Source organism: Ylistrum balloti, unplaced genomic scaffold, assembly GCF_031769215.1.
Source record: "Ylistrum balloti isolate Yb309-2 unplaced genomic scaffold, AGI_CSIRO_Ybal_v1 Utg370000, whole genome shotgun sequence".
In the NCBI taxonomy this organism is placed as follows: Eukaryota; Metazoa; Mollusca; class Bivalvia; order Pectinida; family Pectinidae; genus Ylistrum; species Ylistrum balloti.
Window position 1 is genome coordinate 250,638 of NW_026782078.1, and position 19,396 is coordinate 270,033.

A 19,396-nucleotide genomic window follows, 5' to 3' on the forward strand; every position below is an offset into this window, starting at 1 on the left:
AGACTCTGAATATAGTTGAAGACTTCTCTGTCTGGTGGGACGATGAAGTCCCAACATTCCAACGTGCATGCATGCATTTTTTTCTCTTCCAGTATCCAGATACTGAAGTGCAACTATTTGCTAAACCAGCCTTGATTGGTACGGCTTTAGTATTTCAATTGTTGTATGTAAGTAACTACAATAATTCGTTGATGACTTTAGATTTTTCTTGATCACCAAACCTTCTTAATATTTGAAATAACTTCAGATCTTTCTTAGATAATAATTGATATGTCCTTACTTCGAATCACCTGCTGATATCTTTTAGATAATTTGTAGTTGTTACAATAATTGTAGATTTGTACATGAAAACTTTCACCAATCCAAAGGGAGGTGGTTGGTTAAGGTATCTAACAGTTGGATTTGTCCTGTTATTGACAGATGTCAATGTTAAAATGTTAAAGTCACTCACGATTGATGCTGATTATCTCAAATTAAAACATATAAAGCCTTATATAAATTAGTTATTAAACTGCTTATCAAAAAGGATATTCGTAAGTTTATAATGATAGAAAGACAATAAGAAAGGATTAGAATTATAGCACATTATATTGACAAACTCTATGACTTGTATAGGGAAGGGACATTGAGGACAATAAGAAAAGTAAGGCTAATAGTTTCTCTTAGACACCTATATAAACAATATCTTGTTTCCCTATAGCGAATGAGATATATAACATAATTCACAATGAACAGTATTACATCCTACTGTGCTACATTGTCAACACTTCCATCATTTTAAGCATGAATCAATATATAAAGAAACAATAAATTTTAACATATTTTAGCATTGTTGAATGGGTGTTTTCCAGAAAAATGACACAAAACAAACAAAGTTTCATGTTATTTCACAAAATTAATGTAATTTGTTTCCTGATATATTTTGTTATTAACCCAAACTCTAACTAACATTGATTTGACAATCTTAGTTTTATTTTATGCGAGGTTTCTTTTAAAGTGTTTTTTTTTCAATGTTTTTAACTGCAATTTGTCACCAACCTATGATCATATGTTTGCAGTGATGAGTTCTTTCCCTTGCAGTGCTCAATTTCCGCAAGAAATTTGTCACATTTAGATTTAAATTTTGATGATTATCAATCATGGAGATATACAAAAACCTTGTCAAATATTCCCCAAGTGATGAAAGGATTGTTTCATGTTTATGATATCTTGTTTTGAAAGTGCTGTGAAATATTACATATTGTTTTGTCGATCTCCAGTTGAGAGAGTGCCGTTCTCCTAATGGAAATAGACAGTTGAAAGTAGGATACAACACAAGCATTTAGATGTAATGCACATGCTATAATTAAGTATATTGAAAATAAAAATAATGGTATACATGTACCCATTGAAACATCACACTCTAAAATAAAAAAGACAAAAAACAAAAAAACAAAAACAAAACAAAAACAGCTTTCTATAAAATAAAAATGATCACTATGACTATCAAGATATAAATGTGGATCAAACGCCTTTCATCAAAATTCAAATTTGTGATATTATTTATAAAACAAACATTATACACGTCAAGAAGTAACCTGTACAAAACTTGGCTATATTCATTGTGACAGAGCTGAGAAACCAATTTATTGTTAAGGAGGCTGAAAGCTATCTGTTACAATATTGTCATCAAAATGTGTCATTTGATTTACAAAATTCCTATATCTATATAGGTCTAACAAATTTACGCAGCACTTTCAACATCATTGTGACATCAATGGCCAGTGATTCTAAGGCAGGCAGTTTAACAGGTCCATTAAACTAGAAAATGTCTGCATGATATGAGTGCTTTGCACTCATATGTATGAGTACCATTGTTATATGAATTTGGAATGGCTGTCAGATGTGATCTTTGACTCTTCAACCTTGATGGATGACCACCTTAACATGATAAGGTGTAGAAGTTGATGTTGTAACATGTTGGAGAAATCATGTATGAACTAATCTCCTGAGAACTTCTCAAGATCTCAAGATATGACATTGATTTGGAACAGGACAAGACAAAATGGATATGGTTTCCAATATATTGCCCAGCAGACATAAAAATATACTTTATAACTGATCATGGTATAAGGAAAACTATTTACAGGAATTCTGATGGTAAAAGTCACAATTTATATGTAATCATACTGATTATAAAACCAATAGTAATTATACCGATTCATTCTGTAATCATTTGCTAGAATAGGTCAAATATCAGTCATAACTTGTGTCCTATTCCTTACGAGTTTTAAGATAAATATGTTTAAAACAAAATCAGATTTACTATTTCTACATATCCACAGCTAACACATATAGATTGACATTCTGAGGTAAAATTTACTATTTCTATAAAACCACAGCTAGCACATATAGATTGACATTCTGAGGTAAAATTTACTATTTCTATAAAACCACAGCTAATACGTATTGGAGGTTCACATGCTCATGGTAAACTCTACAAGTTCTATACAACCAAAGCTACCATTGTGCTACATACTGATGGTTTTATAGACATCATTCATGTCCGATATGAACTTGAGGCTGCTGTCCATACAATAGGACAATCGGAGAGCCTGAAAGTCTGCAATCATTTCCATATGACTTCCAAAGGATGGCACTAACAAAACCATAAATACCAATGTCATAATACTGTTAAAAAGGCATCATCGATACCACATTTTCATTATACACCATTTCACCAATGGATTACCTTACTAGAGTGTTCAAACATGATAAAACGACAAGTTTGCAGGCAAAAATAAGATATTTGTATCAATTAATCTGGTAAAGTAACTTCAGTACTTTAATCACTGCACAATACCTTGTCCCAGAAAAAAAAATTCCAAAGTTTGTATGAATAATTACACAGATAATAGTAGTTTGAGTGTGTATGTCACAGTAATGATACATAACTCAGAATCATTAACACAGACCTTCATGAAAAATCTTATCATTGAAATCTGCTGTGTACTAATAGGAATTTATATTAACTGGGTAAATATCAAATTTTCTTTTAATTTCAAGGAAAAATTCCAATTCCAAGTCCATGACTTGAGAAAAAAATACCTTATTTTCAAATATAAAAGAAACAGATACCTGATACAGTATACATCTAAACACTGTCTGTAATAGCAAATTTCATAGCCTTGGAAAGCCGTGGCTTAGAGTACATGTATATCATATCAAACTCTTTCTGGATATGAATTCATCAATCATATTCTCTGTTCAGTCAACTCCTACTTCATTTGTCATCATTTATATTCTGTAGAAACACAAAGCCTACCTTCAATTTCAAGATCAGTATCAAATGCTTTCTCATCGGTGATATCCACAGTTGCAAAGTCAACTTCCAGATGAGGTTTGTGTCGTGTAACCTCTTCATTGTCTGTGTCACTGTCAGAGCTGTGCCCTGTCTCTAGACGTGACCCACTGCTGGCTGGACGTGACTTCCGACTGCTTGCTCTACTGATTGTCTGAAAATGGATAGCATCGAATTAAACAATGACATAGTCATCAAGATCCCCCAGCCATGTTCGTTTGTAAAAGATATACAATTTAAGTGAGCAACATGGAAAACCAAAATATTGAAACCATTTATTGTTTATGTTCAGTTTAAAGTTCCCTTGAAAGTGATTAATGTAATAACATTTTAGTAGCATAATACTGTGAATATCAAAATCAGCTTATCATACCTTTATATTCCCTTCTTTTACCCAATGGTAAGGATAGAATATTTGTCACTTAATTTCAGCGATGCTGGATCAATCAATGATTCTATTACCGATCAAGTATGACAAAACAGTGAAACGGTTTATACACATTAATAAAATGCAATACAGCATCTAATATTCAGATATGTAAAACTGCAAGAAAGTTATTATCAGTAAAACAAATCACAATCGGTGATAGTGCAACATCTTTTAAACATCAGACTTCTAAAAACATTTTGGAGATTCATTATCAAAGGTTTTTTTGCCAACTCGTGAAAAGACTTCTTGTTATTGTTCTGTGTTATTATTATTCCATAATTTTGTCGTGCAAAAATTTCTGAATCAGTCAGAACATGTTGATAGTTTTTTTTTAATGTTTAAGACATGGTCTATAGGTGTAAACTGATATTTCATTTCAAACAAATCAAAAATTCCAATATGACTGATATGACATCATATGTCAAAAGTTTAAAACAGCCATAACTTAAAAAGTATTTACTGTATGGCGTTTGATCAACTTTCAACGTTACAGTGGTCAAATGAAAATTATAAAAAATATCAGCCAATCAGGTCACAGCAGCCTTGACAAAATTAGCTGTTTATCAAACTTATGCAAGAGATTAGGGTAACAAGTGGACCAATCAAGTTTCATAAAAATCCGACCAGTCCTTCAAAAGATATCATGTGAAAAGCAGCATCTGGACGGATGGAAGGAAGGACAGATGGAGCCCATTTGAATATCCCCCGCCAACTTCATTGGGCGGGGTATAACAACATCTGGACATTTTTTTTTTTTTTTACAGTATTTCAATACTTTTTTTCTATAAAAAACTGGATGTTGTTTAAAGAAACAGATTTTCTAATGGAGAGATGTGATCAGTATTCTGGATACGTTTTGATGGAAGGATCAGTATCTAGATATTTTCTGGTACAGAAACATTATCTAGACGCTTTTTGGATGCAGAAACAGTATCTAGACGCTTTTTTGATGCAGAAAAAGTATCTAGACGCTTTTTTGATGCAGAAAAAGTATCTAGACGCTTTTTTGATGCAGAAACAGTATCTAGACGCTTTTTTGATGCAGAAACAGTATCTGGATGCTTTTGTGATGCAGAAACAGCATTTGGATGTTTTTTGATGGAGAGATATTATCTGGATTCTAGATACTTTTTAATGGAGGAAACAGTATCTGGATACTTTTTAATGGAGGAAACAGTACCTGGTATCTGTTTAATGTAAATGAATACTACTCATACTGTCTTCTCATAGACCTTCTATTAACTCCTGATCACATCAATAACAATAAAGTAGATATTGATAAAGATTTGATAGTTCAATCATAAAACTCGGGTTTCAATTCTAAAAAATTATGCTATTGCCACCACCTCCTTATAAATAGATGGCTTCTGTCACTGCTTCAAAGTCAGCTTTATTGGGGAAGTATGAAGGTGGACGCCTTATAACACTAACTCTAACTGCTCAGATCAATTATCAATCCTACAAATATCTGTTTACTGTCTAATAATCTTTTCAAATTGAAATATCTTTGGTTTCTTCTTCATGAAAAATGATCAGCTATTGACTGTAGGGTGATTACACAGGGGTTAGGTTTCTGTTTCCACTGGATTGCCCTTGGTACCAGGCTAGTGTGTATTGTGGGTAAAGGTGTGAACTACTAACAGAGTACTACTCTCAGGTATTTGTGTTGGGTTTTATTCTGTATAGACTTCAATACAAATAGTATGACTATAAGGTTTCATTCAATGTCAATACGATTCAGGATGAGTATTAAATGTCTAGATCAACAAACACCATAGGACGTAAGTACACACTTTCATTATGTACACATGGTAAGAATCTTTTACGTACAGGATGCTCAATATTAAAATCATGGCTTATGTATAATCAAATATAAGTCAGAAAGAAATAATTTTCATTTTTATCATTCTAACCTTTACTTATGAACCTAAATTTGATTATTTCTAGATATAATGAAGAGACTGTGATTTCAAAGACAGAGTAAAACATCAGGGAAAATACACATTCCAGTGGAGTGCCCCAACAAGAAATGAAGCCAGGGTCTCCTGTGTGATAATCGACTGGCTTTACCAACTGAACCAAGAAACATACTCCAATAAAAAGAAAAAAAAAAGAGGCTTGATAATAAAACACATACAAGAAATATCCTAGACAAAAAAATAAACAAGACAATGAATGTTTAAAAGCGTCACCAACAATCATTTTTAAGACTGGCAACACAGTTGTGATAGCAGTTCACAACACGGTATTGATAGGGGGACAATATATTTATCAAACACAAGGTTATATTAACAGCAATGCATTTATATACTTTTCAGAGACATGGAGACAGCATTGTTATCTGTATTGTACATGTCGTAACTCCACTACTAAATCCCTGGTAACAGTAGATCATACAGAGTTACTACAACCCTCGTCTAGTGATAAGACCACCTATGTGTGTCTATTTCTGTTCAAATGTTATATCAGTTTCCTGCAATAAGCCTGCATAACCCTGACTTGGAGTCAGATTTATATGTTGGCCCCTTGGCATTATCACATGATATGTATGTAACTCTACCAGTAAATCCCTAGGAACAGTAGATAGTGCAGAATATCTGTAATACAAAACACAAGTGTTACTATCCTGTGGCACAGGGCAACACAAGTCTCATGAAATAAAGGTTTTTATCAGTGTCTACCTGCAGCCATCCTTAATCTGGGGTGAGGGAATTACAGGTGATATTATACATTGAATAACATACTGGATCAGGGAAAGTGTGTTGACATACCTACTAGTATACACATTATCTGATAAGAAGATCCAATAGGACTGTATTATAGCTCCTTTCACACTCCCATATCTAGCTCAGGCTCTAACAAATTTCAATTCATTAAAGCGCTTATAATCTTAAGTTGGCGATGATTTGTTTTTCATGTTGCATACAAAATTTTTCAATGAATTGCACATCTGTACCTGGATTCCTGAAGATGAATATCTGACACATGTGCAAACTCCAATTCCCAATATTTTACAGACAAGAAAGAAATTCATTCAGAATAACAGATTTAATCCTTGGAAACTTATTATTATTGGAGTTTGTCACCGAGCCTTTCATGACAATGAAATTCTGTCAATGAGTTTATCATTTACATACGATAAGCATGTACACTTGGTTAAACTTCCAAGTCTGTTAGCAATGCCTTAAACACACATCTCCAGACCTCCAACAAATACCATGTATTTATGTGGAGTAAATATTGGACTGTTTTCTACCAACACAACAGACAATGTTCTCTTTGTCATATCTGTAATTGAGTTTAGTCAGGGAAGGAATGTTGAAACATCTTGAAATATAATCTAAATTTAAAACATTTTAATTTCCAAAGTTTGTTTCACACTGAAATAAAACAGTTATAAAGCAGTCATGATATGAAAGCAAAATGTTGTTTGTTTGCTTCAGACAACCAGGGACGTCCCTGAGACAACCTAACTGCTACGTAATTGAATAACTTTAATTCAAAAAGCTTTTATTTTGTTTTTGTGTGTAAAGAATTTTGAATTTTGAGATAGTTAAAATTCAAGATCTAGGTACCACCATTTTACTTGTCTTGTTTTTACCCTGTATTCTGTTATTCTTAGCCAAAATTGAGCAGCCACAAGTAAAATTCTTCAGCAAATGATAATGAACTTTTCCCTCGGGACATTACAAGCCTTACACCAGGTATATAAAATGTAATCAATGTTATAATTTATATCTTATTCCTTTAGGATGACAAGACTTATTAACACATGACCTGGTCGTAAGGACTGAAGAGATTTTGTACTGAGATGTAACCACAACTACCTGCTAATGTAATGTGTTTTATAGCAATTTTGTCATCACTTCACAAGATATCAAAGTCATTAGTAACCTCCAGACTGAAATAATAACAAGTTAATGATCTCACACTGAATGACCAATCAATATCTACATACAAAATCATCCAATATGAATCAAGTCATCTCCGATTATAAAAATTCTACCCCTGAGTTTGACCATTGATCTAATGTGAAGCTGAGAAGCCATCAATGTCTCAACACTGTATACATATTCTTCTGCATCAACAGCACAGACCCTCCACAAAGATCTTACTGGTAAAATAATGATTGCTAATGTAAGAATCATGTCCACTCCACTAAATTATTAATTTTTTTATCAGAAAAAATACCATCACCAGTTAAAGATATGTTCTTCTCAATTTATACTATATATAACCAGCAATATCACAGCATATTATAAGCCCCTCCATGCTAATACTGGAAACCTACTTAATTTTGTTACAGTGAAATATTAGTGCTTGATCACAATTTTGTGCATAAGGACAATGGTTATTTTACACATCTATATTCAATGTTATATAAACACCAGACTGATACTGCTATTAAACACCAGACTGATACTGCTATTAGATCTGTCATATTTGTCATATTTTGTGAAATACTTTCAACACGAAAAACAAAGATTATTACTAAATTATGTACATTTAATATATACTGCTCTCACTCTAAATTCTACTTCAGAAAAGCCTTAGCCAACACACACACACACTCTCACTCTCTCTCTCTCTCTCTCTCTCTCTCTCTCTCTCTCTCTCTCTCTCTCTCTCTCTCTCTTTTTCCAGTAGAAGATGATGAGACTACACCTCCATGCCTAAACGCGAATCCCCCGTCCTCTTCTCTCTCATCCTCTCTCTCTATTTCCGGTAGGAGATCATGAGACTACACTATAAAAGAAACTACTATGGACCTTTTACTAACCCTCTCCTCCCTACTAACTCTTCCCATCCCAATAGATGATGAGACTGTTTTAGCTGAAATTAAGGAAGGTTACTATACACAAACTTGTCATTGTCTGTTTGTGAGGACCTTCCTATATTCATACATACAGGAAGACACTCTACACTGGAATACTTCATGTCACAATATATAGATTATCTTGCTGATAAAGAATATAAACATTGACCAACACTCTGACAAAACAAACATCTCTCAAAAGTTTCCAATCATACTTCTAGTCGCATTATTGAAACTAATTGAAACAAAAATGTTCAATGAGAGGGCTAAAAGCTAAGAAAACATTTCTCTGTAGTTTCCGTTCACACAAGTTTAATGTGATAAATGTGTCCTTTTAAGACTTCTTTGAGCTCTTACCTTGCTGGTACACACATATTTGTGTCTTGCATTCAAGTCTATGGCTGGCGTAGACATTGCTGGGAGATTTTACAGTCTTCAGCTGTCAGTAATTATCCTGAGATCATCTTCATCTTTGTTAAACTCAACATGCTTAACACAGCATAAACACAATACCACACATTATCACTGAGAATATTACAACACTTCAATAGCAACATTGTTTTGAATTTCAAACTTAAATCATATTCAAATCAAGAAACCTGACCGAGTCACATTCAATCCTTCAAATTTAGTCACATTTTAAGTATTCATCAAGTTATAGTTATCCAAATCAAACTGCATAACGTACAATATTAAGAGTGTGGGCAGTTTCATTAATTCAGCAATATAAATTCCAACAATTTTAGGTTGACCAAGAAAAAGGCTTCTATTTCCACAAGATATTGAGTTCAGAAGAGCCAGAGATATGTGCCAATGACTTTTGCTACAACAATATGCGTCATCTGGAGTGCACAATGAACATATAACTTGACAATCTATACCTGGAACCCACACCAAACACCAAGTAGAAAAAGATCAACTGTCACCAGATATGTCCGTCTGGTACTGGCCATTCTCTCACATATTTTATATGATACTTCATTTAATGATCATTCCCAGTGTCTGGTTACCACGGCAATGGTTGGGTTATGGCTGTTGACATGAAGAACAAGACAGATCCCTTCTATAATCCGTTTATATTGTATCATTAAATACAGATCAGTGATGCAGCTGTGTATCCAGTAACGTTCTATTCTGTACACAGGATTATGGGGGACTCTATTGGTTCATCTCATCATGCTGAACTTATTGATAAACACTTATGTAACCATTACAAATAGTTAACCTGAACATTAGTAAATCAACTGCAAACCATAAACGTTGTTGTAATTGGTAATTGGTTTAAATTACGTGATAAATTGTGTTTTGGTTCAAAAATCCATACTTCAGGTTGAGGTCGAATTAAGGAAATTTAGACCAAGAAAATTCTACTTCATAACAGAATTTTGAGGTTTGAAAATTGGGGTAAAATGATGTTAATCCCTACTCCTGCTTATCTGCAAAAACCACAAACTTTGAATTAACAGTAAAACCATATGCCAAGAAAAATTCACACTAAAAAATACTGTGACTTGAAACTTAATGACTAATGTGACTCAGTGTTCTAAATCAAAGCCTTGTAGAATACTCAATGAGAACTCATTTTGAGTCAAATATCAATATCTTAATTTACTCCTAGCTTGAAGTTTAAACATACAAAAAAAACTTTACACAGACTAATTCTTACTCTAGATTTTACATCAAATCATTAAGTTAGAGAAACTCTGCATTCTAATATAAAATCTCATAACTTGAACTACCGTGTGAACAATACTTTTCAATATCATGGAAGTTTGATAATAAACTTCAGAAATCAAAAGAAATTAGTGAAATTTTAAAATCTATCAAACAGACATGAATGACAACATACACATTGAAGATTATAACATAACCTATAGAAAGTATTCTATACAAACCCAGTATTTCCATACATCCTAAATTTTATGAACTCCCATGTGAAAATCAACTCCGAACTTTGACAGATAAATATTTCATCCCACAAGTGCACCAATGCATTATGATATATTATTTGTGTGTGTGTCATTCGAAAGTTCCAAAGGACTAACACGCTCCATAAATGAGAGTCTATGGTAGAAGCATGCAGTCCTGTGTGTCTACGATACACATCCATTATGAGGGGTGATATTGGACATTTACAAATATTATCATGAATTGTTCCCATCAACGATCAAGGTGATGAATTATGGTGGCCTTATCTCATTGTGTTCATATTTACCTGGACGACACTGCACCCAGTAACTTCCCTCTACAATGCCCTCCTCTCTGTAGATATTCTTACATTTTGAAGGCCAAAATAATCCACATCAATATCTAAATTATCTAGTATTTAATGCAATTTTGTTCACTCTGTAAAAACTTTTCAGTTATTATTCACAGATTTAAAAAAATTCCAACTGAGACAATCTCTGCTTCAATATTAATATGTTTACAGTAATAAAGCTTAACACTGCATCAAAATTTGAGAACATTTACACAAAGTTTCCCTAATATCTAATAAGTTTGTATAAGAGAATGTAATACCCCATACTGGCTAACACTTAGCAACAGTAAAGACAAGCAAAGAGGCATAGAGGTGGAATCGTGTGAACAAATACCAGATATTTTACATCTAGCTATTTCTTTGTTACTCAGTGACTGATCTATAAACACACACCATAACTTCCAATGGTTTATACTATTGACAAGAATTGATCCAAATGTCTTGTGCTGCTGGTAAACATATATATTTTCACCTTCAAAGGAACCATCTGATCAATAACTGTATATTTTAGGCCAATTAAATGTAATATTGGATTTGGGTCAATATTACATAAATTATGGACCACTGTGTGGCAATGAGGTAACACTGCCAAACTTCCTGCGAACAAACAATGTGTTTATATATACAGTATTGATATTCCCTACTTATCACATTTTGACATTTGCAAATAAATCCAACCTTAGCAAATAACTTTTTCAACTGGTAGCATCAAGGAATGAGCATTAAAGAACTAAGTTGTAAATGTATAATGTGAATGAAATATTCCTTATAGACATAAATCACATTGGTTAAAGATCAATGCATGTGAAAACATATCAATCACATGCTGACATGGAAGTCTGAACTCCAAAACACATACTTTGACTTTGACTTTGAATTCAATGGACATGTTCTACATTAATCTTCCATCATTCAGATGATGAGTTATCTCCCTTAAATATGTAGAGTACAGATACAGTAAACAATTCCTTAAGGATAATGTCACTAAAGTTTACAATACCACAGGTATTTGAAGGCTTTATCAAGAACAAAACCTTTCTGCTATCAATCAAATGGGCTTTAAAGGATATAGAAAGATATCAGATTTTACTAATACCCTGGTATATTTTGATAGTTTTGATATTTTTTTAGAAGTGATGCATTATGATACACTAGCCCCTTTGTTGGAAATGATTTAAAATTAGATATAAATTTAACATCATGCATGAAATCATTCCACTAGTAAATATACATAATAAAGTTACAAAATCCGCAAGTATATTGAGAAAGTGCTGACCAGGACAACTATGAAATATCAGCCTGTGAAATGAGTTTTTAATAAGCCACTACATCATATACCCCTCATCCAATGTTTAACAGCCTTTGCTGTATCCAGAGACCAAAAATCCCAAAACATCAACATTGAACATCTCCAATAGGTAGACATGTTAAGGTATTAGGGGTTTAATTTGTAACTTCATAGTTAATCCTCATGATCACTTAATATGATTCTGAGCTCAGCAGCTTACCTAACATCATCAGTTTACCTTACAAAAAGGTAGCCCAAGAGACGCACCTACAATGAAAAGATATATCGGTTCTTTGCATTGAATATTGTCCCTTGCTATATTTCCAGACAGAAAAAGAAAGAATGCAAAAATATGTAACAGCAAAGAAGAAAATGTCCTTGCCTGACACCAAGGCTACAACCATAACACTTATCAAAGGGGGTCCTGTGCAAGGTTAGAGCTAATATGAAATATGTGTATGGATAAATTTGTATATACAGTCTAACCTGTCATAACGGCCACCTTAGTTAGACGGCCACCTGCTTATAACGGCCGTTTTCAGACCCTCCCAATCGTTTTTGCTCATTAATGATACCTAATTTAACGGCCACCTGTCTAACACCACCAGCAGCCACCCTTTTCATCCCCAAACTCGCGATTGAACCTTGCTGAAATGGCCGTTTTGACCACAAGTCATTTGACAAGCTTTCTTGGCTGCGAGTCATGTTTTCTCGCCACGTGAACATTCCTACACAGAAAACAGCTGATAGCACATAAGGTTCGAAGGTTGTAAGAACAATAAATACAATACTGGAGCGCTTCCGCTCCACCGCCATCTTTCATGCGACATCATTATAAAGTTCCCGCCCACTCTAGATACTAGTCTTTACTGGATGTCTTTAAAACATGGCACCGAATGTTTGATTGAAAACGCTGGCAGATTAAAAATGAATAATTTATGTTTATGTTTTCTTGGTCGTAAACGTAATATATTCAAACAAATATTAACAATTATTGGGAATAATTTTGCATTAGCAAACCAAACCAGGAAGAAAATGTTTTGACTTGAATCACATGCGAAATTACAGGTAGAACATTACGGTTGTTCAATTAAGAATTTTTCAATAGCATCATTTAAACTTGTACATGCCTTCCTTTCAATTTTGTTCTTTTGTATTTATAGTTGTGTCATAAAATAAAGATTGGTCTGTCTTCAAATTACTTGCTAACGAGATAATAAATAATACCAAATGATGTTTATATCTTATTATTACTGTATTCAAATGTCAATGTGCAAATTGCCGCAACTTGGGTTCGAAAATATGGAACCTCAATTAAGTGGCCACCTCACTCTGAAGGCCACTTTCATAATTTCCCAATAGTGGCCGTTTAATACAGGTAAGACTGTATATTTATATATATTTTTTTTTTTTTTTGCTCTTCATATACTTTTGTACCAGTAATATATATTTCTAACTTATAATCAGTGTAGTTTTTGTAGTTTATCCTTCATGTTTTTCTCTGGAATGATATTATTGAATATATTGTTTTTTTTGTTTTTGCTGAAATAAAGGAGGTCATTCATAATGGAAGGTCGATCCATAGACATCAACTGATTACTGTTAACAAATATCAACTAAAAAGTCAATATAGTTCTCTTATCTAGAAGATTAAACTAATTTGAAAGTTAAGAAAATAAAACATACAGTGAATAAAATTACTATTTTAGAAAGTGTCACTCTGAATAGTATACCCACTCAGTTTTTAGAGTAATATCAAAGGTAGGATGATAGCAACACGTATACATATATATTTAGAAAGTGTCACTCTGAATAGTATACCCGCTCAGTTTTTAGAGTAAAATCAAGGGTAGGATGATAGCAACACGTATACATATATATTTAGAAAGTGTCACTCTGAATAGTATACCCACTCAGTTTTTAGAGTAAAATCAAAGGTAGGATGATAGCAACACATATACATATATATTTAGAAAGTGTCACTCTGAATAGTATACCCACTCAGTTTTTAGAGTAATATCAAAGGTAGGATGATAGCAACACATATACATATATATTTAGAAAGTGTCACTCTGAATAGTATACCCGCTCAGTTTTTAGAGTAATATCAAAGGTAGGATGATAGCAACACATATACATATATATTTAGAAAGTGTCACTCGGAATACTATACCCGCTCAGTTTTTAGAGTAATATCAAAGGTAGGATGATAGCAACACGTATACATATATATTTAGAAAGTGTCAATCGGAATAGTATACCCGCTCAGTTTTTAGAGTAATATCAAAGGTAGGATGATAGCAACACGTATACATATATATTTAGAAAGTGTCACTCTGAATAGTATACCCACTCAGTTTTTAGAGTAAAATCAAAGGTAGGATGATAGCAACACATATACATATATATTTAGAAAGTGTCACTCTGAATAGTATACCCACTCAGTTTTTAGAGTAAAATCAAAGGTAGGATGATAGCACCACCTATATATATATATTTGTATCCTGTGGACAGAAACTCTTAAAATGTTGTGACAAGATGTATCAATAGTAAAGGATCTTAGATATTCCTGTTTTATCTATGTTCAGATTTCTTCCCATTACATCCCTGATAGCTGAACCAAACTTTGTTCTAATGTACAAAGAAAACCAGATCCAACGTCCGGTCTGGTAAATTCAGTAATATCGGCAGTCTACCTAGGATAGATTCCTAGTGGAATACAGGAGTCCAGTCCAAAGATGTGTTAATAGCAAATATAAAGCACCAGACAACATTCACAGGAAGAATTAAAACTGCTTGACAGTTGACAAGGTGCAGCATACAAGGTTCTGAGGATGGTATACCTAGTATGCTGGAACATGTCAACCATTAAACAGTTTCTTCCTACGGATGTTGTCTGGTCCTCCACATTTCCTGTTTGTTCTAATGTGTTTATAGTGACAGGAACAGTATGGATACAGACAGTAAATTACAACTGTCTATCAATGCATTCATACAACTGTAAACACAGGTAATACTTGCAAACATGTTCTAGGGTTTCTGATGTCATACAAGTAATACAATGACAGTTGAAAGATGATTTATTCTAGGTATACACAAGCATGATAAAATGGACCAATATGACAAGCAATCCAACAAAAATTTACTTTTTCGTGCCATCTCATTAAACTTTGATATAAGGCATTTAAAAGTTACAAATTTTTGATAAAGTATTTCGAATTATGAATATACGTGATTTTTGTGAGAATATTTAATAACACAGTATACAAAATATACTATAATCAATACAATAATGCTTAACAAACACACATAGATAAAAGGTTTAAAGTGCATAACATTTAAAAAATCACAAACAACTAGAAAGATTAAAAGAATCAAAGAGTATAAACATGTGATAAATCTTACTGCTTTCCTACAGAATCTGCCTTTGTTTGAGACATAAATCCCTGACATCTTCTGCGGCAACGATCAATGCTGACAGAATGAAACTTAAAACTCAACTGACTTTTATACATGTCTATAAGGGGCTTTTTAAAAAACATTTTATAAGTGATATACAGTGTCTCACAGTTTCAAATCTCTATAAACAAGACAGATAGTTCTTCAAGTTACTTTACAATATTTTACTTAGCACTCAACATGTTGACAGAGAGGAAAGACCATTAGCGTTCAAACAACTCCACAGCAAAACTTGAAATCCCAAATATGCATAAGACAGTAAAACTGTCATTTCTCAACCATTACATTTGCTGCTATTGCACCATTAAAAGGTTTTGCATTTAAAGTTTGAAGGTAAATATCCTTGAATTTTGATAGTGTCAACTCCTTGCCTATTTATCTCTGGGCAATCAAATCACATTCAAACCAAAATTTTATAGCATTAATCCTCAATATTTATGGGTAAAAATAGGCAATGTCAAATATGTTACTCCAAAAAGTTGTTTTGAAAATTTAATTTCATTCAGTCCAAATGAAAGCAACCTTACAATGCCAGTTACTCTGTAAGTTGAAAAGTAATACTCTCTCTAGTTTTGTCAATACTCTGTTTGAATGCCTTGTCAATCACAGCATTGTAAAGATCAATACTATAAAACATCAAAATGAGAAGAGCCACTACTTAAGTGACAGCTGAAGTCTTCATACATACCTTCAGTTTAGGTTTGCCATAGTGAGGACGCTGCCTCAACATAACAAATCGATCCATCTTAAAATCTGATAATTTGTCCATACTTGAAATATTTAACTGTTTTTCAAGAATCAATAGAAATCATCTGTTTCTGAATTCCATAACATCCATATCAAATCTGCAATTTGTTCTGTGAATTTCACTAAGATTACATCTAGACTGCAGATCCTGTAAAACACATCCAACTGAATCAGTATATGACTAGTTACTTTCATAAATCCCAGGTTTCTGTAATCAATGTTGTTGATAAATTTGGTGCTGAACAAATTTTTAACATTACTGACAGCTAGAGCTCAAACAATGCAGTTTTTGTTTGGTGTGTCCTCTCATAAGTGATAAACTGGTACAGTGTTTATGAATAGATCCAATATCCTAATAATACAAACAATACACTCTTATTCTCCGCCCATTATCACTTCATGCACAAACTGTTAATGGATTCAGCCCATAGTTAACCATTTCAATCCAATTGTATATAGCAAGTTCAAAACGATTTCCCCGTGGAGCTGACACCAGTTGCCCATGAAAGTGAACTGGTGTGGAAAAATGTCATAAGCTGCCATACACAAACTTACATGTAATATAAAAAAACCATTAGATACTTAGAGATCAATCAAAAATAGGGCGAAACCTTGAAATGATGATAACAGTTTGCTTGTGAAGTCTGAAATACACACATCAGTAATATTCAATACAGAAAGAATAATCTTCGATCTTCGTAGACTGGACTGTCAGAATCTATCAAATGAATATATGGAAGACAACACAATTAAGACTATGAATATGAAAGGGACAGGTAATAAAATCTTCAGTATGATGTAAAGGAATCCATAATATTAATCAAAAATTCAATTGATATGATGTGAAATGATAAATAGCAATGTTATCAGTATCATCACAGTTCCATTTAAAATCAATGATTTCTTTTCTTTGAAATGTCCACACAAAAGTACCCGTTTTAATTCATCAGATAAACCATTAACATCATAATAGCATGATGTTTAATAATCTGATCATATACCCTATCATTCATATGTAAGACTGATTAAATAAAGGAATATTATTTGAGGCAATAATTGGGAAAATCTGTTGTAGATCAGTGAGAACTATCTGTGTAAAGCAACCCTGTAATATGGTCATACCAAGGGATCTGATACTAAGTGTGAGAAATAAAGCAATCCTGTAATATGGTCATACCAAGGGATCTGATACTAAGTGTGAGAAATAAAGCAACCCTGTCCATACCAAGGGATCTGATACTAAGTGTGAGAAATAAAGCAACCCTGTAATATGGTCATACCAAGGGATCTGATACTAAGTGTGAGAAATAAAGCAACCCTGTCCATACCAAGGGATCTGATACTAAGTGTGAGAAATAAAGCAACCCTGTCCATACCAAGGGATCTGAGACTAAGAGTGAGAAATAAAGCAACCCTGTAATATGGTCATACCAAGGGATCTGATACTAAGTGTGAGAAATAAAGCAACCCTGTAATATGGTCATACCAAGGGATCTGATACTAAGTGTGAGAAATAAAGCAACCCTGTCCATACCAAGGGATCTGATACTAAGTGTGAGAAATAAAGCAAGCCTGTAATATGGTCATACCAAGGGATCTGATACTAAGTGTGAGAAATAAAGCAACCCTGTAATATGGTCATACCAAGAGATTTGATACTAAGTGTGAGAAATAAAGCAACCCTGTCCATACCAAGGGATCTGATACTAAGTGTGAGAAATAAAGCAACCCTGTAATATGGTCATACCAAGGGATCTGATACTAAGTGTGAGAAATAAAGCAATCCTGTAATATGGTCATACCAAGGGATCTGATACTAAGTGTGAGAAATAAAGCAACCCTGTCCATACCAAGGGATCTGATACTAAGTGTGAGAAATAAAGTAACCCTGTCCATACCAAGGGATCTGATACTAAGTGTGAGAAATAAAGCAACCCTGTAATATGGTCATACCAAGGGATTTGATACTAAGTGTGAGAAATAAAGCAACCCTGTAATATGGTCATACCAAGGGATCTGAGACTAAGTGTGAGAAATAAAGCAACCCTGTAATATGGTCATACCAAGGGATCTGATACTAAGTGTGAGAAATAAAGCAACCCTGTAATATGGTCATACCAAGGGATCTGATACTAAGTGTGAGAAATAAAGTAACCCTGTCCATACCAAGGGATCTGATACTAAGTGTGAGAAATAAAGCAACCCTGTAATATGGTCATACCAAGGGATCTGATACTAAGTGTGAGAAATAAAGCAACCCTGTAATATGGTCATACCAAGGGATCTGATACTAAGTGTGAGAAATAAAGCAACCCTGTAATATGTCCATACCAAGGGATCTGATACTAAGTGTGAGAAATAAAGCAACCCTGTCCATACCAAGGGATCTGATATTAAGTGTGAGAAATAAAGCAACCCTGTAATATGGTCATACCAAGGGATCTGATACTAAGTGTGAGAAATAAAGCAACCTTGTCCATACCAAGGGATCTGATACTAAGTGTGAGAAATAAAGCAACCCTGTCCATACCAAGGGATCTGATACTAAGTGTGAGAAATAAAGTAACCCTGTCCATACCAAGGGATCTGATACTAAGTGTGAGAAATAAAGCAAGCCTGTAATATGGTCATACCAAGGGATCTGATACTAAGTGTGAGAAATAAAGCAACCCTGTAATATGGTCATACCAAGGGATCTGATACTAAGTGTGAGAAATAAAGCAACCCTGTCCATACCAAGGGATCTGATACTAAGTGTGAGAAATAAAGCAACCCTGTAATATGGTCATACCAAGGGATCTGATACTAAGTGTGAGAAATAAAGCAACCCTGTAATATGGTCATACCAAGGGATCTGATACTAAGTGTGAGAAATAAAGCAACCCTGTCCATACCAAGGGATCTGATACTAAGTGTGAGAAATAAAGCAACCCTGTAATATGGTCATACCAAGGGATCTGATACTAAGTGTGAGAAATAAAGCAACCTTGTCCATACCAAGGGATCTGATACTAAGTGTGAGAAATAAAGCAACCCTGTAATATGGTCATACCAAG

At 33.6% G+C, this 19,396-nt stretch overlaps 1 protein-coding gene across 1 annotated transcript in view; it reads right to left on the reverse strand.

Moving 5' to 3' along the window:
- LOC132548103 (leucine-rich repeat-containing protein 74A-like) overlaps positions 1-19,396 on the reverse strand; it is a 59,813-nt gene that overhangs the window by 15,280 nt on the left and 25,137 nt on the right. The window contains exons 2-3 of the mRNA XM_060211929.1: positions 3,305-3,494; positions 2,519-2,638 (exon numbers count right to left, since the gene is read on the reverse strand). Of these exons, the coding sequence (XP_060067912.1) occupies positions 2,519-2,638; positions 3,305-3,494 (310 nt within the window). The remainder of the gene's footprint in view (positions 1-2,518; positions 2,639-3,304; positions 3,495-19,396) is intronic.